At 33.7% G+C, this 19,984-nt stretch overlaps 1 protein-coding gene across 4 annotated transcripts in view; it reads right to left on the bottom strand.

Moving 5' to 3' along the window:
- The window catches only part of LOC142349281 (interferon-gamma-inducible GTPase 10-like), a 32,364-nt gene extending 14,945 nt beyond the window's left edge, over positions 1–17,419 (bottom strand). Inside the window, exons 1-2 of one of the 4 annotated variants that reach the window (XM_075400741.1) lie at positions 16,888–17,419; positions 14,280–14,413 (exon numbers count right to left, since the gene is read on the bottom strand). In XM_075400741.1, the coding sequence (XP_075256856.1) occupies positions 14,280–14,372 (93 nt within the window). In that variant the 5' untranslated portion in view covers positions 14,373–14,413; positions 16,888–17,419. Of the gene's footprint in view, positions 1–14,279; positions 14,414–16,876 lie in introns of all 4 variants that reach the window. The other 3 variants (XM_075400742.1, XM_075400743.1, XM_075400744.1) reach the window with 3 other exon arrangements.
- Between the last annotated feature and the right edge of the window lie 2,565 nt (positions 17,420–19,984).

Raw genomic sequence — 19,984 nt, 5'->3', positions numbered from 1 at the left:
GGTTTTAAATTTTTACCTTTTTCAATGCAATGTTTGCAGCTTTGTGCCTGTGCGACGATCTCGCTATGAATGTGTGGATACCATATTAATTTCGCAAGGGCCAACATGCCCGCTTGTCCTGGGTGTTTGCTGTGAACTGTTTGCAGGACCATCGGTCGTAATTTGGCTGGAATAACTGGACGGTTGTCATATAAAAGGCAACCCGATGGTGTAACGGAAAGGTCGCGGTGAATTTTGTAAAATATGGGATTTGTTTTCTTCAGTGAAAGCCAATCTTGTTTTTCTACGAGGTCGATAATTGGACCTAGGTCCTTTTTTGAGTTTTCTGCTATAAATTCCTCGTTAAATACTTTCATGAGATTAAATCTATAATCGGGTGTTGGTTTGTCATCTATAGCTTTAAATAATTCTTCGTGTTTATCAGGGAGTAGGCCTTTGCCTTTATTAGAATCGATATCGGTTTGTGTGCTATTGTCACGCACATTTTTGTTAGGAATTTGTATCTCCATTGGAGTTTTAATTTTGTTTGGGCCACGGAATCGTTTGTTTATTGGAATTTCGAATGTGTTTAATTTTGGACGAGCGCGAGTTGTAATTGCGATTAATTTTGGTTTGATTCTTGTTAACAGAGAGTGAGAAAGAAGCGACTTACTTTTAGAATTACTATGGCAAAAAGCGTTTTCTTTTGTGTGTGATTTTTCTTTAGCATGGTTGACGTCATTTCGTTCATTTTGAATTGAGCTCTCTGATTGGTTTGAATTACCAGTTGGTTTATTTGAACCAAATGAATTTATGCTTTGTTTTAAAATTGCATGCTTCATTTCCTCTATTAGGTTTATTACAAATTTTTCGTCGTCCTCGTTAGTTGATGATGGTGCGCCTGATGGGTTTCTACTCAAGTAATCTGCGAAGCCCATATTTTTCCCCGGTATATGTTCTATTGTAAAATTAAAAGGAAGTAGTCTGTCTACCCATCTTGATAATCTGCTTTGGTATGTCTTGTTACCTCGGTTATTTTTGAGTGCTGACAATAGTGCTTGATGGTCTGTTTGAAGAGTGAATTCATTTCCATATAGGTAGTATTTAAAATGCTCTAATGCCCAAACTATTGCTAACAGTTCGAGTTCATTTGTGCTATATCTTTCTTCTAATCTGTTCAGGAACCTACTGGCGTATGCAACTGGTTTCCAAATTTGGCCGTGTCTTTGTTCCAGGCATGCGCCTAGGCCTTTTTTGCTTGCGTCGCTTTTTATTCTTGTGTCTTTGGTTATGTCAAAGTGTTTATTTTCTGTAACGTTTATTATTTGTTTTTTAATGTTTTCGAATGCTTCTGTGTGTTCATCCTTCCAGTCTAGTTTATTTTGTGCTTTTGTATTGTTCTTTGATAACAGTGGTCTTAAAGGTTCAGATAATTCTGCTAGTCTTGGTGTGAATTTTATTAGGTGATGTATGCATCCCATGAATGATCTGAGTTGTTTTAATGTTTTTGGTGTTTCCAATTGGTTGATTGATTCGCACTTCTTTTTTGTAGGCGTCATACCAGTTGGTGTTATTTCATAGCCTAACCAAGTTATTTGTTTCTGTGCAAATTCACATTTTTGTAATTTTATTGCTAGGTTTTCTTTGTCCAATTGGTGTAATATTTTGTCAAGTTCTTTCTCGTGATCTGTCAATTGTCCTTTTGTTATTACTAGTATGTCATCTAGGAAGGCAAATTTATTATGACAATTTTTAAGTGTTACGTCAATAGTTTTTTGGAATGTTGCTGGCATATCTGTTAATCCGTAGAATCCATTTAGGAATCTGTATGTGCCTGTTGCTTTTCCTCCTAATATGTTGAAATTGCAGTGTTTTTGTAGTTGTGGATCTAATGGTATTTGGCTGTATGCATATTTCAAATCTATTTTCGAAAAGTAAAATGTTCCTTGTTCTGTGCTTCGTTCAGAGATGTAGCTTGCAACTGCGTCTATTAAGTGATCGATGCTTTGCATTTGGTATTTTTTTTTGTGTATTGCGTCGTTTAATTCCTTAGAATCGAGTGCAATTTTGACGCTTTTGTCCTTTTTAACAGTGATTACTACGGGGCTTATAAAGTATTCATCTGAACATTTTTCCAATCTCTTGATTTGTTTATCTTCAATTAGTTTTTCTAGTTCTTGTTCTACCCTTTCTAGTAAGTGAAGTGGTACTCTTCTACCTTTGTGTTGTGTTGGTATAAAATTTTCTTTGAAATTTGATTTTGCCACATGGTTTTTTGAACGTCCTAGTCTTGTGCATAAATGTGGGTACTTTTTGAATATCCATTTTATTATGTTTTGTTCTGTCGCTGTGTCTGATACTAAGTTAATTATCTTACCAGTTGGTTTTGTAGCCGTGAGGACTATTCCCAGTTGTTGAAGAATATCTCTCCCCATAACTGGTTGTGGTAGATGTTTGACCAACAATATTCTACAGTTATTTGCTGTCCATGCCCCCGATTTAAGTGTGATGTGTAGTACTCCTAGGATCTTTATATCCTGGTTGTTGAAACATTTGTATCTTGATTTCTCGTCGAACATTGTTATTTTGCTTTCTTTGTTTCGTTTTGTGATTTCTTTTGCTTTTGTGTATTCCAAAAATGAGCGGGGTGAACCAGTATCTGCCAGCCAATCCACTTCCGTGTTTTTCCCCTTTGTTTTGACCCAGCATTCGCCTCCAGTTGTTTTGTTAACTGATATGGTGTTTATTTTCTTCACTTCCACAGGTCTTATTGTGTTGACTGACGACCAGTCTTCCATTAGATCCTTTATGTATAAGGCAGCTTCTGGGTCGACAGTTTCTTCTTCTGTTTCTTGTTCTTCCTCGCAAATGTCTTGTTCTTTCACGTGTCTCACTCTTCTAGTTTGTGGTGTTGATTGTTGTTGTGTATTTTTCCTGAAGTCCTGTCTGAACGTTGTGTTTCTTCGTTCTGGCATTGGAGCTTTGCACATTGTTGTAAAGTGACCGATCTTCTTACAAATTTTGCAAGTGAAATTTTGGGCTTTGCACATGTTTAAGTGATTTTTTATAAATGGGTGACCACATTTGTAGCAGGGTTCAATTTTACCAGTTGGTGGTGTTGGTAATATTGGTTGTTGTGGTGGGCGTTGGGTGAAGGATGTTCTTGGTTTATTTCTAATGTAGGATACTTGTGACCAGTTGGTGCTGCTGGAGTGTGCTCGCAAAATTTCCTGTTGGTTTGCCTGACCTCTTTCTCTATTGATTGCAAAGTTGAGTACTTGTTGTGGTGTTCTTACTTCTGATAACAAGTCCATTTGTATTGATGTGTTGTTCATGTTTGAAATAAAGAGGTCCTTTACTAGGTCTTCCTCTAAGTCTTTAAATTTGCATAGTGCTCCTGCTTCCCTTATTCTGCTATAGAATGTCTCGAGTGATTCATGTGATTGTTGCATGGATTTGAAGAATTTAAATCTGTCAAATGTGGTGTTTCTTGGGATAGTGAATGTCATGTTGAGTTCATGTGCGAGTTCATTTGTGGTGCATTTTTCTATTTGTGTGTGTGGATTTTTCTGGTGGTATGTTCCTCTCGCTTCCGCTCCAAGTGATAGATATATCAAGCTTTTTACTTTCGTGTCTGCTTCATCCCACGGTATTCTGTCGACCCTTGCTCCTTTTCTCTCTATTGTCTTGCATTCATTTTCAAAATCAACTCTCCTTCTTTCGTTCCTCTGTTCTCTATTTCTTGCCTCATCTTCTGTCTCTCCTTCAAATTCTGCTTCGTATGTTGGTAGTGTGGGGTAGAATAAGTCTGTGGGTTGTGGTTTCAATTTGAGTAACTTATCTACTTCAATGCTGTCGCGTGCCATTATCGCCATTTTTAGTGTTGAGAACCATTGTCTCCATTCTATTGGTGGTGTTGCGCCGGATTCCCAGAATGGGTTTACTCCTAAAGGAGTTTTGGCTGACTGCGCCATGTCAAGAAGGATGTTTGAGAATGCGAGTTGTCTAGAGATTTGTGGGTTCAATGTGTTCCTAACTGGGTTTGACCAAACCAATTGGTTATCTATTTCTGATGTATTGTGTAAAGGTGAAGATGTGGATGATCTGTCTAGTTCCTGACTCATAGGAATAATCTATTCTTATTGTAATAAAACACTGTAGTGCAATAATACTCAATTGGCCACGATGCGACTGTTTTCTATCGCTATAGTTTATCGTCTGCACTTTCTTAATGTGTGATTAACACGTTTCTATGTTTAACAGAACAGGTTGCTGCAAAAGAGCAACTAACACCAATTGGTATATATTTACAAAGACAGTAATTAAATAACATATGCATAGAGTGTTTATAGGTAAATAATTTAGTACTTGGTTACAAAGTTTCTAGATACTGTAAGCTCCAGTATCACAGTAATATTATTAAATTCATTATTAGCCAGGATTTAATCATTGATGTATTGTTTTGAGAAGGAGGTGATATTAGGGTAAAGTAAAGGTGCGCTGGGTTTAGTTGCTTGCATTTTAATTAACTAAACATTTTGCTTCATCGCTAGATATACTCATGGGCATAGATATAGATATAGATAAAATTATATTCATAGATATAGTTAAAATTATAATCATAGATATAGATATAATCATAACTATATAAAATAACTCTCAATCTCTTTCATTATATCTTTATGATTAAAATCATTATGCATCCCTAGTCTTGCTTGTTTTTTTGTTGTCTGCTAGCTTACTTTATAATAATATAGCTATTATATATTGTACTACTGTCTTTTTATACTTTATAAGGGCTTCATCAACAGCAGAATTAGTCTTTTTATTAACTTCTCTAAATTCTTTTAGACCAGTAGTGAACATATCATCTAGGTGAATGTTAGTAATATTCTGATTAAACTTATTATTATCAACCTCTAGTTTTAACTGATTATACCTAGAGATGGTATCAATAGCAACTTCATTACAAAAATTAACAGTATTTGTAACTTCATTTGCCGATTAAAAAAACCCATTAATTAAAACTTGTATTTTATTTAGTTGTAATGTTTTAGTTGTGACTTTATCAAAATCGCCTTTTCTCAGTTCAATTATATTTTTACTTAAAATGTCTATTTTATTAGAAGAGGATAATAAGTTATTGTCCAATTACTCCAATAATCTTTATTAACAACATCTTTTTCATCTATGCGTGGGTGTACATTTGTAATTTTATAGGTAACTTTCATGTCAATTTTATTTCCCCGATTGTTTCCCTAATGTAATTCCCCGATTGTTGTTTAGCTTGATTGAATCTATTTCTTGTCATCTTTGTATTTGTTTACTGAAAGAATTATCTAATTTGTAGCTGACCGGAGGTCTGTCGGGGAACCCGCAACTATGTTGATCTACTTCGTAGCTGAACGGAGGTCTATACTTATTGATTCCGAAACCTTATTATTAGATTCAATATTAAACTCGGATTTTATTATTTCATGTTCATAGTACTTACCGCCTTTTATCACTCAATTCATATCTTCTATCTTATATGTTTGTGGTTGGGTTTTTAAAACTTCATTAACTTTGAACAATTCTCTATTCCAGTTAGAAGTGTATCCGTTAGAGAAAATATTGCGTTTATCAGCATTCCTGACATAATCAGCGACATAAGTTTGGGTGTTGCTTTGGTGGATTAAACATAGTATTTAACTTTATCAGGATTATTAGAAGCATCAACCGGTGTCATATTAATAGTTGAATGTTATTGTTATAGGTTATTACTGCATCATTTAATATATTTACCCATTACCATCGCCATTGATGAACATTGGTTTATTAATTATGTGTAATAATGTTCTATTAAATCTCCCTATGAATACGGCCATTAAATCACTATAAGTAGAATATAATTCGGTTTCATATTCTTCAAGATTTAAATGTTTTATTGTAAAACTCACTACCTCTATCTACGCATAATTTTTCTGGTTTTCTATGTTCACCTAAAACTATTTTGAAACCATTAAATATAGATAATCCAGACTTATTCTTCAATGGAATAGCCCATGAATATTTTGTGAATATATCTATAACAGTGAAAAATAAACTTTTAAATACTATTTTATTTACTTAGTGATGATTTATCAATTAAATCAGCTGACCATGTTTCATCTTTATATAATGGTATTGATCTTTCTCTTCAAAATTTTGTAGTTTGAGGACTTCTTCAGCTAGTAGTTGTTGATTTTCCACCATTATTTATTTACCATAATTAAAGCCACAATTGTCTAGTTAATCTTGATTAATAATAATCAAAGATAATAGTTGTTTAGATATATTTAACATTTCATCATATAATCCATCATGCCCAGCTTTTGTTTCTAGTATAAGTAGTTCTAACCTTTCTATTAGACTATCTGCGGAGTTACAGCAATGATTGTCGAGTTTGTCTTTAGTTAATGCCCTGCCATAGTTTTTCTCTATATCCTCAAATATACATTTTATTGTCCTATATCAACTGCTTCTCTTATCACCTTTTCCTATATCATATCCAGTATCAAATCAAAACCTTTTGTTTTTCATCTTCATCGATATCACTATACGTTACATCTGTGTTAGTAAGAAAGTTAATAAACCCATCTGCAAATTAAAACATAATATTCTTAACTAAAAATGAATTTTCCTGATAAGTTACTTTAACACCATTCATTTCAAATTCACCAATATCTAAATTTCCAAACAATAACTTTAATTGAGGATTAGATTGAATTGTCATTAATTAATAATATGAGCTGTGTCTTTATCTACTATAATTCCTGGTTTACCTCGGGCTTCCTCTACAGCTTCATTGGACTTCTTCAATGCTTCATTAAACTGGGAAGGGGCTTGTTGGATCATCTTTGTTTATCTAACCCTTGATTTTGCCAATTTATTGCTCTTAATGTTTGTTCATTTTTTGTATTTAAAGTTTCAGTTAGAGGATCAAATAACTCGTCTATTTCACCATAATATTCTTGTTGTCTTAATTTATCTTCTAATCTATTCTTTCTGTTTTCTTTTTCTAGTTTATTTAAATCTATAGGTTTATCTAGCTTAGTCATTTTTTATTTGTTAAGATAAAAATTAAGTTAATTCATTATATAGTTTATTAGCAGCTTCAATTAACTCTATATCATCATCAATGGTTAGTTCTAGAATATTATTAACCAGTTGGTTTTTATCTAAATCTAATGATGTGGCATTAAGTTCATCCATTAGATCTCTTTTGAATAGATATAGATTCTCATCATGAGGATAGCTTTTAATATTATTTACATAGAATCTTTTATCATCAAAGTTATTCAGACTTCTTTTTACTAGTGTTAACTGTTGACATCTCATCCCCGAATTTTTGTATTCTGCATTCTTCTACAATTCTTTCTTTATTATCCATTAATGCATTATAGTAGTCTTCATGTTTGCCATTGTTTTCTTTCTTTATTCCTTTTTCTTTCTATGTTCCATTCTTAAACGGGCTCTGCCCGTGGGTAACAAAGCTATAGGTCTTTGGTTTTAAAACTATGAATTCTTCTATCTCTCTACTTCCAAGTTCATGTTAGAATTTGTCTGGGACTTTATTATTAGTTTTGATTGGGTTATCTAGATAACTTAAGTCCATGTACTTATCATCAACATTACCTTCACTAAAGCTTAATACAAAACTATCAGTATCCATATAATGCAGCATAAGATCTTTGAGCGATGGTTGTACTGCATCATAAAAGAATTCATACATGCGGAGTTTGCTAATTGTTAATACTGTTGAGCCCAAGTATATTGGTTTATCATATTGTACTTCTTTTTTAAAAAAAAAAATTCGATTAGAGTGCAACTATGGTGTCTAATTACATCTTTACATGTGGGTTTACTAACTGCTTTAAGTATTTCATGATCATCTGTTAGAATCTTAGCTTCTAAATATATTGATGGATTCACACAACTTTTACCAAATAGGGAATTATTCATTAATTTGAAAATATCCTTTTCAGCTTCAGTCATAGCCTCCTATTCTCATTTTAGTATCAAGTTCAATATAGTCTCTAATAAAATAATCTTGTTTAAATTTAATTATTCTATGAACTTTAGAAGCCTTTTTACCCATCTTAACAACAAACTTTAACATTCGATAGTGTATTGGATATTCATATTTATTATTCTGATCTAATATTAGTTTCTCACTTTTCGAAGAAATTGGAGGTCTTTGTTTGTATTCCAGTTCATAATTCTCTACTTCTCTTTTATAAGGTAGTAATTGAAAATTACTAGTTCTATCTATACATTCATTAGTATATTCTAAATCACAGATAAGCCATTAGCCATAATCACTATCATCTGGAGTGTTTAATACTTCGTTTAGAGTTGTGTTAGTAATGCCGGAGTCTTTATATGGCAGCTTTTGCATTAATGCATAACCGTATAAGTTATTAGCATCAATGTACCACATAGATCTTTGACTTTGACTCTGACTTTGATTTTGACTATGACTTTGACTTTGAACTTGACTTTGACTATTAATATATCTACTGCCCATAACACAGCATATACCACCTCTGATTGCGCTGATGAAATCTATTAGTATTTGTTCATCTTGTATTGTTTCTAATTCAACTTAACTTAGTTTTGGGAAACAATCAAAGCTGAAACCAGGTAGACTGATATAAAGCAGAGGATTGAGTGTCTATGTTTAACTTAACAAATAGATTGAAGCAATGTTCTAAAATTCTGACATCATTCTCCATTTACTCTATTGTTAATTCTTCGCCTGTTGTCATACTATTACTTCTATTAAACTCATCAAGTTCAGATTGAGGCGGCAACTTTTTTGTTAGCGATGATCTAAAGTCTTCTATTGATAGATTTTTCATTTTATTATTATAGCTATTCTCATCCTTAAAGTACTCATAAGGATATAATGTTTTACTTTTAACTTGATAAACATTTACCATTTTATCTAGAGACATAATCATAAAATTGTAACTGTCTATAAACTTTAGCATGCCCACTCTATAAACATTCTAGCTTTACCATTAGTACTAGGTAATATATCAACTCTTCTCTTATTATTATTCTGATTAAATAACTCATTAAATAATAGATTAAAGTTGTTATAGCTTTTACCATTATGAAATATAACAGGAAGCAAAATTTGTTGTTTATAGTTTAAGTTACAAATATTAGATGCAGGGCCTCTAAATTTGCCAGTTTGGTGGCAGTGATCTCTAACTTTATTAATGCAAGGTTTATTACAATATGACAAGTGTTAATAGTATCATGATATAATTAATCATCTTTATTAAATATCATGGGGTTGTTTAACTTGAAATTATTCCCAGTTTCTATTTCAAATAGATCTTTGACATAATCTTGATGAAGTCTGGACTAAAATATGATTTGTAATTTCCATTAATACTAAAGCCAACGGCAATAGGTATATGATCAGATATTTTATATGAATGATCAGCAATCTCTTTATTAATGCTATCCATATAACATTCAATTTTGCTATAGATAATATTCTTCACTTCTTGTTGTTTGTAATGGTTCTTGAAATTAATTTGTTTTAATTTTGGGTATACAATCTTTGGTTTCGTTTTTGTGCAGCATTCATGGGTTTCAAATTTTTGTTGAGTGGTAAACCAATAGGTGGAACTATTACAAAACCAATACTTTACCCGTTTATTATTAGGTCTTTCCAATAACACGTCTATGTTTTCAATTAAAGCACAATTGGTCTTCGACCATGTTCCACCATGTTTATCCCATGCTAGTAGTCTTACATTCTTACGACATTTGACGAAGTTTGAAAATCTCTCTAAAATTTCTACTTTAGTATTATGGGGCCCCGACCATGTTGGGGAACCAAGGCCGGAGGCCCTTACATCATATTCAGTTGAAGACCTATAAAACCAAATGTTGATGTTATATTTATTCTGCATTCTTGTTAAATAATCCTAAGTATTTTCCCTATCTTCCCAGTCATCAACTAGGTTGTTAATATATTTAATTTCTCTAGTTGCATGATCAGCTGCAGGGATTAATACTGCTGTAATACATAATCGCAAGCAGTTAAATTTTTATTTCTTATACTTAATATTGCTTTTGTTTTACTTCTTAGTCCGGGTGGTAGTCCAGTACAAGATCCTAATGATGGCTTAGTTCTTTTTATGTTTAATTGCACGTCTGATATTCCAATAAGTTCATAATCTTAACCATAGCCTTCATATGTTTCTTTAACATGATCAAGCCATTGGCTTAGATTCAGTCGACGATCTTTAGTCATATAATCATCAGTTCTAAAGTTTATCGTAGTAGTCTTTGGGACCCCTTCTTCGCCATTGGGAGTTCTCTTTCTATATACGCAATTAGCAGAGACCTTATATTTATGAAATTTAAATGGTTTAAACCAGTCTAATATGTAATCTATTGGCTCATTAATATCTTTGATAAAACTGTCATCAGATTTAGAAATATATAAGTGCCTTTGATTAAAACTTGATTTAATATTAAAATTATTTTCCTGGGCTACGTTTTCCCTCCAGTGTTTATTTATGCGGGTTTGTAGACCTATATCGTTTTTAAAAGTTTGGCCACAGACCCAACATGGAACTACAGTTAGGGTTTGGCCCTAGTTTGGTGGAGTGGGGCAAAACCTTTTTAGGAACAACAATGAAGTCATCTTCTTCGGGGTCATACACCCTCTCCATGTTTTCGGGTCTGGGCTTAGGCTCAATCATGGGTTGGGCTTGGGAGGCCAAGGGCGAAGCCCCTTTAGTTTGAGGGGGTATAGGCGAAGCCCTTTCAGCCTCATCAAGATCCATAATAGTCTCCCTAGCTCTTTTCTGGTGCTTGCCTGTTAAAGTTTGTTTGATTAATTCTTTCCTTGAGTCAAAGAATAACTCACAATATCACAGAAGTTCACGCTTTTCACATTAGAAATCTCTTTTTTTTAAAAACAAAATTTCATTTTTGAAAAATTAAAAATGTCTATCAGTAAAATGTGATAGTTGTAAAGATAAATCTTGGAGCAGGTGTTGTGATAAAAAATTAGATAGTTTATTTGGGTGTTATATCTGTAAGGGGCACTTTAAGAATAGGGATTATATTAGTCATATGGATATACACTATAATGATCCGAATCTATATATAACATGTATAATTTGTAAAGTAAATCAACCAATTTGCGGGTTTAGATTTAAAAAATTTAAATGTAGAGTATGTGTTTACGTTCATAGATATAGATATACGCGCACTAAAGATAGATTCAACGAATATGCTGAAAGATTTAATATAAAAGTTTAGAGTTAAGCTGGCTTTGGGCAGATTATCCACGAAGTGGTTGCACGGTCTCACTAGTTATGCTGAAAAAAAAAACACTAATCACTGTGTTTCCACCGATCTCAGTGTTTTTGACTGTATACCCATCACAGTGTGTCCCATATACAGACTCACAGCAGATATCATTCTTTTTAAGAACTGCGAAATTGATTTTTTATCTCACTTAGTTTCATAGTAATTCATCAAAATCGGGAGACGTTCACTGGAGACAGTGAAGAAGGAACGCCAAACCTTCCGTTTGCTAAAGCAACTTAACTAGACTCGACGATTTAATCACTACGCCAAGTGAGACAGAAAGTTTTAGTTTTAGATTGATTAAATATTGACTAGAGAACATATGAAAATTTTTATTATTTAATATTTTTTTCAATTGTTTTGTTTAAGTTTTTTCGCAAGTTGGATTAAAAGCTTTTTACATGGTCTCTCTTATTACACTAGTATCTGGGGTACGTCCACCGGAGTCGGTGCTGATAGAACCCGCACTGTCCGTCTGATAAGGATAATTACCAGCTTAACTCTGTACTAGCGGATTGCACTAAGTGAGACAAGAAATGATAGTTTTTGAGGAAATATAAAGGGGAAATATAGTGGATAAAACAAAGGGAAATAAAGTAATGTTTATATGTAGTAGTGGGGAAAAATTGCATTTATCCAGAAAAAAAACGAATACCCGTTAGGGTTAAGTTTATGGTCTGGATAACACCTGGAGCGCATAGATTAGCGCATTGTGTCAGATAGCACCTTTTTCCCACTACTAGTGAATTCACCTAGGTTGAGGTCTTCGTTAAAAATGACGAATGGATATACCAATCCAGACCATTTTTGCTTATGAGAATACAGAGGCAGACCGAAAAGGCCTATGATCCATACTCTGGCTCGTTCAAAATTTCGGCACGTTAATGTGCTCGTTCAGAAACCCTTATGAAAAGACCCGTCCAAGCCAAAAAGCATAAGATCCAGACTACGGCTCGTTCAAGTCTGCGCCATAAACGAAGACAAACGAAAACCTCGACCTCGGTAGTATACTACACTAATAAATCTTTTGCCATACCCTTCAATTTAGTTTAACTCTCCGTAGATTTAGAAGCATTGTTTGAAAACATCAATTTCTTGTCCACCTGAAAAAAAAACAATACTGAATTTTCTTCATTAAAAAATTGCAAAATAGTTGCTTCACGAGGTTTTATTGACCGTTTATAAATGTTAGTCATAGGAACTTTTTGGAGCTGATAAGTAAATTTGTTGGAATTTTGAAACGGGAATAGAAAAAGAAGCTCTGCTGAAAACAAATTGTTGCGATTCCATTTGTGGGGGGGGGGGGGGGGGGACTTTTTACTCAAATAGGTTTTTTTTGTTCAGTCGATTTTGGTCGATCAATATATTCAACGCAGATAATTGTGAGTGGTATCATTAGAAAGGCCTTCAAGCGTATAAATTGAAATTAGAAATGGTTTTATTTTTGAATTTTGTTTTTTTTGTGATATCGAGGTTAAAAGTTTTTATGTGAACACATGATATTTGACATGATTTTGTTCACTTATAATGTAATTTTTACCCAAAATAAGAAGACTTTTTCTATCAAAATGTTACTTTATATTTATCTTTAATTTTTAAAAAATGCAACAATTTGATGTTCCTGATAGACGAAAAGCAATAAAAGGACAAGTTTTAGTCTTATCGGGAAATTTACCATAATAAAATAAAATTCTCTTGGAGCACTGATTTTCTTTAATCTTTTCCTAAAATTTTTTCTTTTTTTTCAATTCAATTGGAGATTAGTCTCTTTTGATACCAAGATTCCATTTATGACAAACTTCAAATACAGTCAAATGAGTCCCAACGAACAAGTAATTTGATTTCAAGGAGTCCATGTTTTTTTTGCTTCGACATGGTTATCTTATTTTTTTTAAAAAATCAATTTAAGAGTAAAATGTACTTTTGTAGTCCTACGGCAGAGACTAGTTGATCAATAGTGCAATTGGCTGCATAAAGTGAATTAAGTGAATCTATTTGGTTCCCTGATTTAATGGGTGTTAGGACAAAAAAAATTGTTTGCTAACCGATTTTGAACTTATTTACGTGAAATTGTAGTTCAATCTCACTAATCACAGGACTCATTATTTTCCTACTGAAATGAAATCTAAACTGGTTGAACTTTTAAAGTGCTAACTAATGGTTTTATGACTTCGATGCTACGAATTTGTTTGCATATTTATTGAGAATTTTGGTTCTTTTTGAAATGCTGTAGCCTTATCTGAACAATGAAATTTCTCATTGGCAGTGAGAAGACTCAATTTAACATAAAGCTCATTATAACAAAAATAAAGTTTTCAGAAAATAGCTTATGTTTCTAATGGCTTCAATACTTTCTTCTCTGGCATTTTTAGAGTAATTTTCGTTTTCGCCTGTCTTTGTTGTCGTTTTCATCGTATTAGTTCTTTTCGTGATTGATGACAGATTATTTTGCTTAATGATAGTTCTTATTGGCCTCCTCTCGGTTATTATTGATTTCCGTTGAAAGTAAATGATTCTAAAATATTTGATACTTCGAGTTTTCTCAAATATTTCGTGGCTTTTGTTTAATTCTTCATATTTGTTGAATTTTTGAACCCATAGGCGTTGAATATATTGAATGAAAAATAAAACAGTTTTTAATAAAAATGCTTTTTTAATGGCTTCGGCACCTTTCTCTATCATTTTCTTTATTGATTTGCTGTTTATACCTGAATTTTTAGTTCTATATGTATTCGTTAAAATTTCTCCAATTAATGACAGATCTCATTAACTTCCTATTGAAGAGTAAGTGGGCATATTCAACGCAATCAGTTGATAGCTAAATGTTTTAAAATTTTTGATATCGTTTGTGTTCAAGAAATTTTTCTTTTTTAAACTTTCCCTTTTAATTTTGATGTCGATACAATGATGTCCAATTGAAGTATTTCTTTTACCCTTTCCCAGCTGACGCGTTGTAGTTTCTCACGATGACTCCGAGCTCTGCGCCTTCTCGTTTTCTGTTGTGTGTAATTATGGTTGTGTCTCATAATTTTCTGCCTCTTATACGTTTTAGATGCATGTCAGACCTCTAAATGAGCAACACTCTTGTGAAGGCCAATCCCTTTAAATTCACAATCGTTCAATGCCAAAATGAGCAGCAAAGTTAGATCAGCGTTCCCATCAGAAATCAAGGTTACATTCTATCAAAGCCAAATTTATTTGTTCACCTCATCAACATACATAACTCGTAACTATTATTAGGACGCGATTATCATACATGAAGTGAAGCTGGAACACAAAATCGGACTATCAATAAGTCAGTACTGCTACGTATGTACGACGTGGGAATTTCATTACCAAATTGCATCAGATTCTTTTCTATTGGTTTGCAAATCGAATTGTTGTTGAAACAGAAAATTCAACAAAATTATATATAATTGACAAACTTCCAGTCACGTCAAGATTTCACTGACGCAAAAGTTACGGAGAAATTTTTCTATTTTGTTGATATTCTCATCTACAATCTATCAAAGATGCAGCTTTGACATGCAAAACCATGTGACTAGCCGTATAAAATTTGCTTGACAAACGACCAAAAATAGGTTGTAACCTTTTAATCTTAATTGTTAACTTGGCACTCATTGCGTTTTGAATCATGATTTTTCAGAGCTCTGAGCATAAATTTACTTGCTATTGTTTCTCCTTTCTGTATATCAATGCTAGTGATTTGGAAAAAGAATTGACTTTAAAAATTTTAAACCTTCACATGGGTGAACGAAGTTCTAATCAGTAGAATTACAAATCAGGTAAAGTGTTCGTTCTTGTTTGATTTTTTAACCATTTGCTTAAGATGATCCCAGTTTCCTGATTTGTAAATTTGAGCTTTTGCTTAAAAAGAAACACAATTCTTTATATTTTGCCCGTCAATAAAAATGCAACAACCAGTCTAATCAAAATAGTTGTTTTGTTCACTCTTGCGTCAATCTGTGGGCCTACCCAGGATGCGTACGCACGCAATAATATAATTTGTTCGTGGCAATTTTGATTAAAGAGACGTCATCAAATAACTTGAAATTTTGTGATTAATTGTTTATTGAAATTTTGAGTTAATTCTTTGATTACATCGAAGTTATTCGTCATCTAGAAAAGCTGGGCGATGAAAAACACATACTAATTGTGTATCAAGTAATGTAACTAGAATCGACATTAGAGCAAATAAAAATAAAGTTCACAAACGTTTACTCCAATAACGGAATATCCGGACAGATTTGAAACCACTCAAACGAACACAGTTGTGTAAATTTTTCCATGTCTTAGATAAGAGAGCAGCCGTTACAACTCATGTCTCAACGCAACTGTTTCTGATAATTGTGACGTTAATAATAAATGTTAATAGGACGTTCATAATCATTTTTTCACTCCGCCACATATTCAGAAACAGCCCACACCCGCCTTCTACAAGTAATGAAAGGTGTAGCTGGATATTATAATTAAATGCTTTCAATTTAATAGTTTTTTCATCGTACCGTTTTCAACTAGCATGATATGAACATTTTAGAAAAATGACTGTGATAACCGAACAAGCCTTAGCGCAATTATCCCAATAATATATTGACGATTCAGTACTGTTTCATCAGAAAATAGGCTGGACATCATGCTGTGTTTTTCATGGTGGCCGCCGTATTGGCCGACAGGGCGTTTAGCCGACAACCAAAAAATGAGAAATTTAGCCGACAATTTAAATAAAATGACCAATAAAACTTATTCTGAAGCTGTGATTGGCCAATTTAAAACACTATTTCGTAAGCGGACAAATATACCGCAGTTTTTTCATCGACTGGTGCAACGCAACTAGCGTAACAAAGGTATTTAACCACATCTGGCCATGCCTCGCGGGCCATGGCCATGCCTCAGCGGCCCGTGGGACTTGATATGAATCTATCACAACCGAACTACTGATTTATGGACCAATGAGACTTTTATGACCAATTATGATAAAACTGTCGGCTAAATTTCTCATTTTTTCCTTGTCGGCTAAACGCCCTGTCGGCCAATTTTCCTAGCACCTTTTTTCATAATGTTCATAGAAATTTCAGGAAAAAAATGAAATGTCGAATCGAAGTTTAAATTTTGCATGATGCACCTGGGGCATGACCAAAGTTAGTTACAAAGTTAAAATATAGGTTTATCACTGAAAACAAGTTAAAAACAAGCAAGTCACAGTCGAAGTACCTGTCGAGACCTGTTAAAATAAGTAAATTAAAATATTGTCAAGTTTCGGCAGTTATTTTGCTGTTACTTACTTGTCCTTATTGAACTCTTTAGGAACTCAACATAGTCTTACACGTACTTGAGAAAAAATGATACATACAAATGAATCATGCAAGCATTCAATATTTATTTTAACATTGAGAATTTTTAATGTCAAAATGTTGAATGCTGCGGCTTGCATGATTCAATTGTATGTATAATTTTTTCTCAAGTACGTTTAACCATCTGGTTATCAATTTAATACTTATTTTCAAAAAAAAATATAAGATAAAAAATATACATCCATGTTACCGAGATGGATGAAAAGTTATAATTTGTTCGGCATAATCCCTTCTTGCGATATTACATCCAGTTCTCCATTTAGGATCAATGGTATCGTTTCTGCTGTTGAAAGGTCCATTTTGAGGTATTGTATTTTCATGTGAATTAATAAGTTAAATTGGTAAACAGGTAAAACAGGTAAAAGTTAAACAGGTAAAATGTATATACACGCGCTGAACTAGAAGTGAACAAGAATATTGCATAAAGAAACTAGCAAGGAAAGGTAAAAATTGGAATCATATAAACATATAGTGCGACATGTAAAAACCAGTTGTTACTTCGCTCCCGTCTCGTTATCACGTGATTCAGGGAACAATATTAAACAAAATAAAGAAACGAGAACTGAAAAAAAGAGTCGTTTTCTATATTTATTATGCATTAATTTTGCAGCATTCTGTCTACGCTATTTGATAGGTTAAACAGTCGCAAATTCACATAAACATGTGATAAATTCTGTCGACATAACGCAGTGGAGAAATAATGCATTCTTTTACTTTCCAGCGATCTTGCATGTGAACGAATTTCAAGGTCGTTTGTTAACTGGTACTTTTATATAGACTTAGAGCTCCATTTAACCGCTTTGTGAACTTAAATATTTTCCTAAATAACAAAGGTGGCCGCCGTATTGGCCGACAGGGCGTTTAGCCGACAACCGAAAAATGAGAAATTTAGCCGACAATTGAAGTAAAATGAGCGATAAAATTAATTCTGAAGCTCTGATTGGCCAATTTAAATCACTATATCGTAAGCGGACAAATATACAGTCAACTAGCGTAACAAAGGTCTATCCGTGGTCGCAACCTCCCCTCCACCCCGGGGGGGGGGGGGGGGGGGTTGCGGCCACGGAGAGGCCGAGTGGAGCGCCACCCGACCGCACACCAGAGATAATGGTCCACCGAACTACTGATTTATAGTACAATGAGACTTTTTTGACCAATTATGATGAAACTGTCGGCTAAATTTCTAATTTTTTGCTTCTCGGCTAAACGCCCTGTCGGCAAATTTTCCTAGCACCAATAACAAATGCGTTAAAGTAGTATGGTGAACGCACAGGCAGAGCGTGAATGGAATACTGGACAGAAAATGCAGGAAAAAACAATGTACAGAAGCACTGAATAAAATGTAGCTCAACACGCTGTGGAAAAATTGCAGCCGAATATCTTTAACGGTGCTAGGAAAATTGACCGACAGGGCGTTTAGCCGACAACCAAAAAATGAGAAATTTAGCCGACAATTTAAGTAAAATGAGCAATAAAACTTATTCTGAAGCTGTGATTGGCCAATTTAAAACACTATTTCGTAAGCGGACAAATATACCGCAGTTTTTTCATCGACTAGTGTATCGAAGGTCTATCAACAAGTGTAACCAAGGTATTTCACCACATGTGGCCATGCCTCGCGGGCCATGGCCATGCCTCAGCGGCCCGTGGGACTTGATATGAATCTATCACAACCGAACTACTGATTTATGGACCAATGAGACTTTTATGACCAATTATGATAAAACTGTCGGCTAAATTTCCCATTTTTTCCTTGTCGGCTAAACGCCCTGTCGGCCAATTTTCCTAGCACCATAAATTTCAGTCAACAAAATTGAATGCTGAGCTTTTAGACAATTTTATTCAATATAATCGATTAAAATCGATTATTCCGGCTACCGATAAATTATATTAAAATCCAATAAAATTGATTAACTTATTTCCTCTAAATTCACTATAGTATATTAAAAACCGTTTTTTGTCAAAGATATCCCAGCTGATCTGCTGCATTTCAAAAGAGCCAAAACGAACTGTGTTAAACAATGTTTTACGAATGAAATTACGAATAGAATTTGAAACTAAATTAAAATATATTACATTGAAAGTTTCAGTTACTGATGCTAACTTCAGTTCAATTGTGAACCATGCTTATTGTTGAACCTCCGATCTCCGGACTGGCAATCAGATGCACCTTTCAGGATTCCAAATAAAAACGTCAAAAGACCAGTTGACAAGAGAAATGTTTTTTTTTTTTCTACCGAAATTTTGATATTTAGTTGAATATTTTCAGAATAATAGTACGAAATGGTTCAGGATAGGTAATTTGGCTGCAGGACGGATTTTTTCGCTGAACGTGGTTATCTTGCAATATTCTTGCAAAGCGATGTTGTTTGAATGCATGATAAATGGCTAACTTGACGTGGATGCAAGATAACCATTCGAAATTGACTGAGTATTGTATATTAATTCTTAAAACATGTCTTCGAGGACTTACACGTTGAGGAAAACGCGTGCAAAGTAACAGCTACTAGCCTTTACTTGACCCCGGGTGAAGAATTTGTTTTCAAAGTTAGTTAGGAAAAGGGGATGAGTTGTAACTAGTGTTGCCATGCTACAAAATTCACATTGATTTTCTAACAAAAAAAATTCGCCGCGAATGAGTTGAATTCAGAGAAAATTCGAGGCATTCAAAGAAAATTTTTATAACAGAAGTGAGTTGAATTGTTTAACTTGTCAAAGCTAGATGGCGCTTGTCTTACATAATTTCGCGTTTTTAGGCGTAGATCATTGGCGTTTTCATCTTAGACCTTTCACATTTTCGCAATTTAAGCGTAGATCTTACCTGATTTTTGCGTTTCTAATCGTACACTTTTGCATAATTTTGCGTTCCGAAGCGTAGATCTACCATAAAATTTGCGGGTCCACTCGTTGCACTCGCATTGGTTCAACGCTTAAACCCCTGGCTGCGAGACTCTAATTAATGACCTGATGCATGCTTGTCGCCTGTACCACCATTGCGACACGTTTTTTAGTTTTCCTAAATACTGTATTCCTTATAAATCAGAACCTAGTACACATATCTTGGAGTTTTAAGCTCAGATATCACATAGTTTTGCTTTGTTAGCGATGATTACACATACTTTTGGATTTGGTGCCTAACTAATAAATTTTGTGTTTTTAAGCGTAGATACTACATAACTGTTGCGGTTATCAGCGTAGAGCTTGCATAAATGTGAGTTTCTAAGGCAAGATACACATTTTTTTGCGTTTCTGGGCGAATATCTGAGCTTAAATTTTGCGTTTCTGAG

This window comes from Convolutriloba macropyga, chromosome 11 (assembly GCF_964194025.1).
Source record: "Convolutriloba macropyga chromosome 11, txConMacr16.3, whole genome shotgun sequence".
Taxonomy (NCBI): domain Eukaryota; kingdom Metazoa; phylum Xenacoelomorpha; order Acoela; family Convolutidae; genus Convolutriloba; species Convolutriloba macropyga.
The sequence above is the reverse complement of the archived record's forward strand: the minus strand, read 5'-3'. Positions and strand labels throughout refer to the sequence as shown.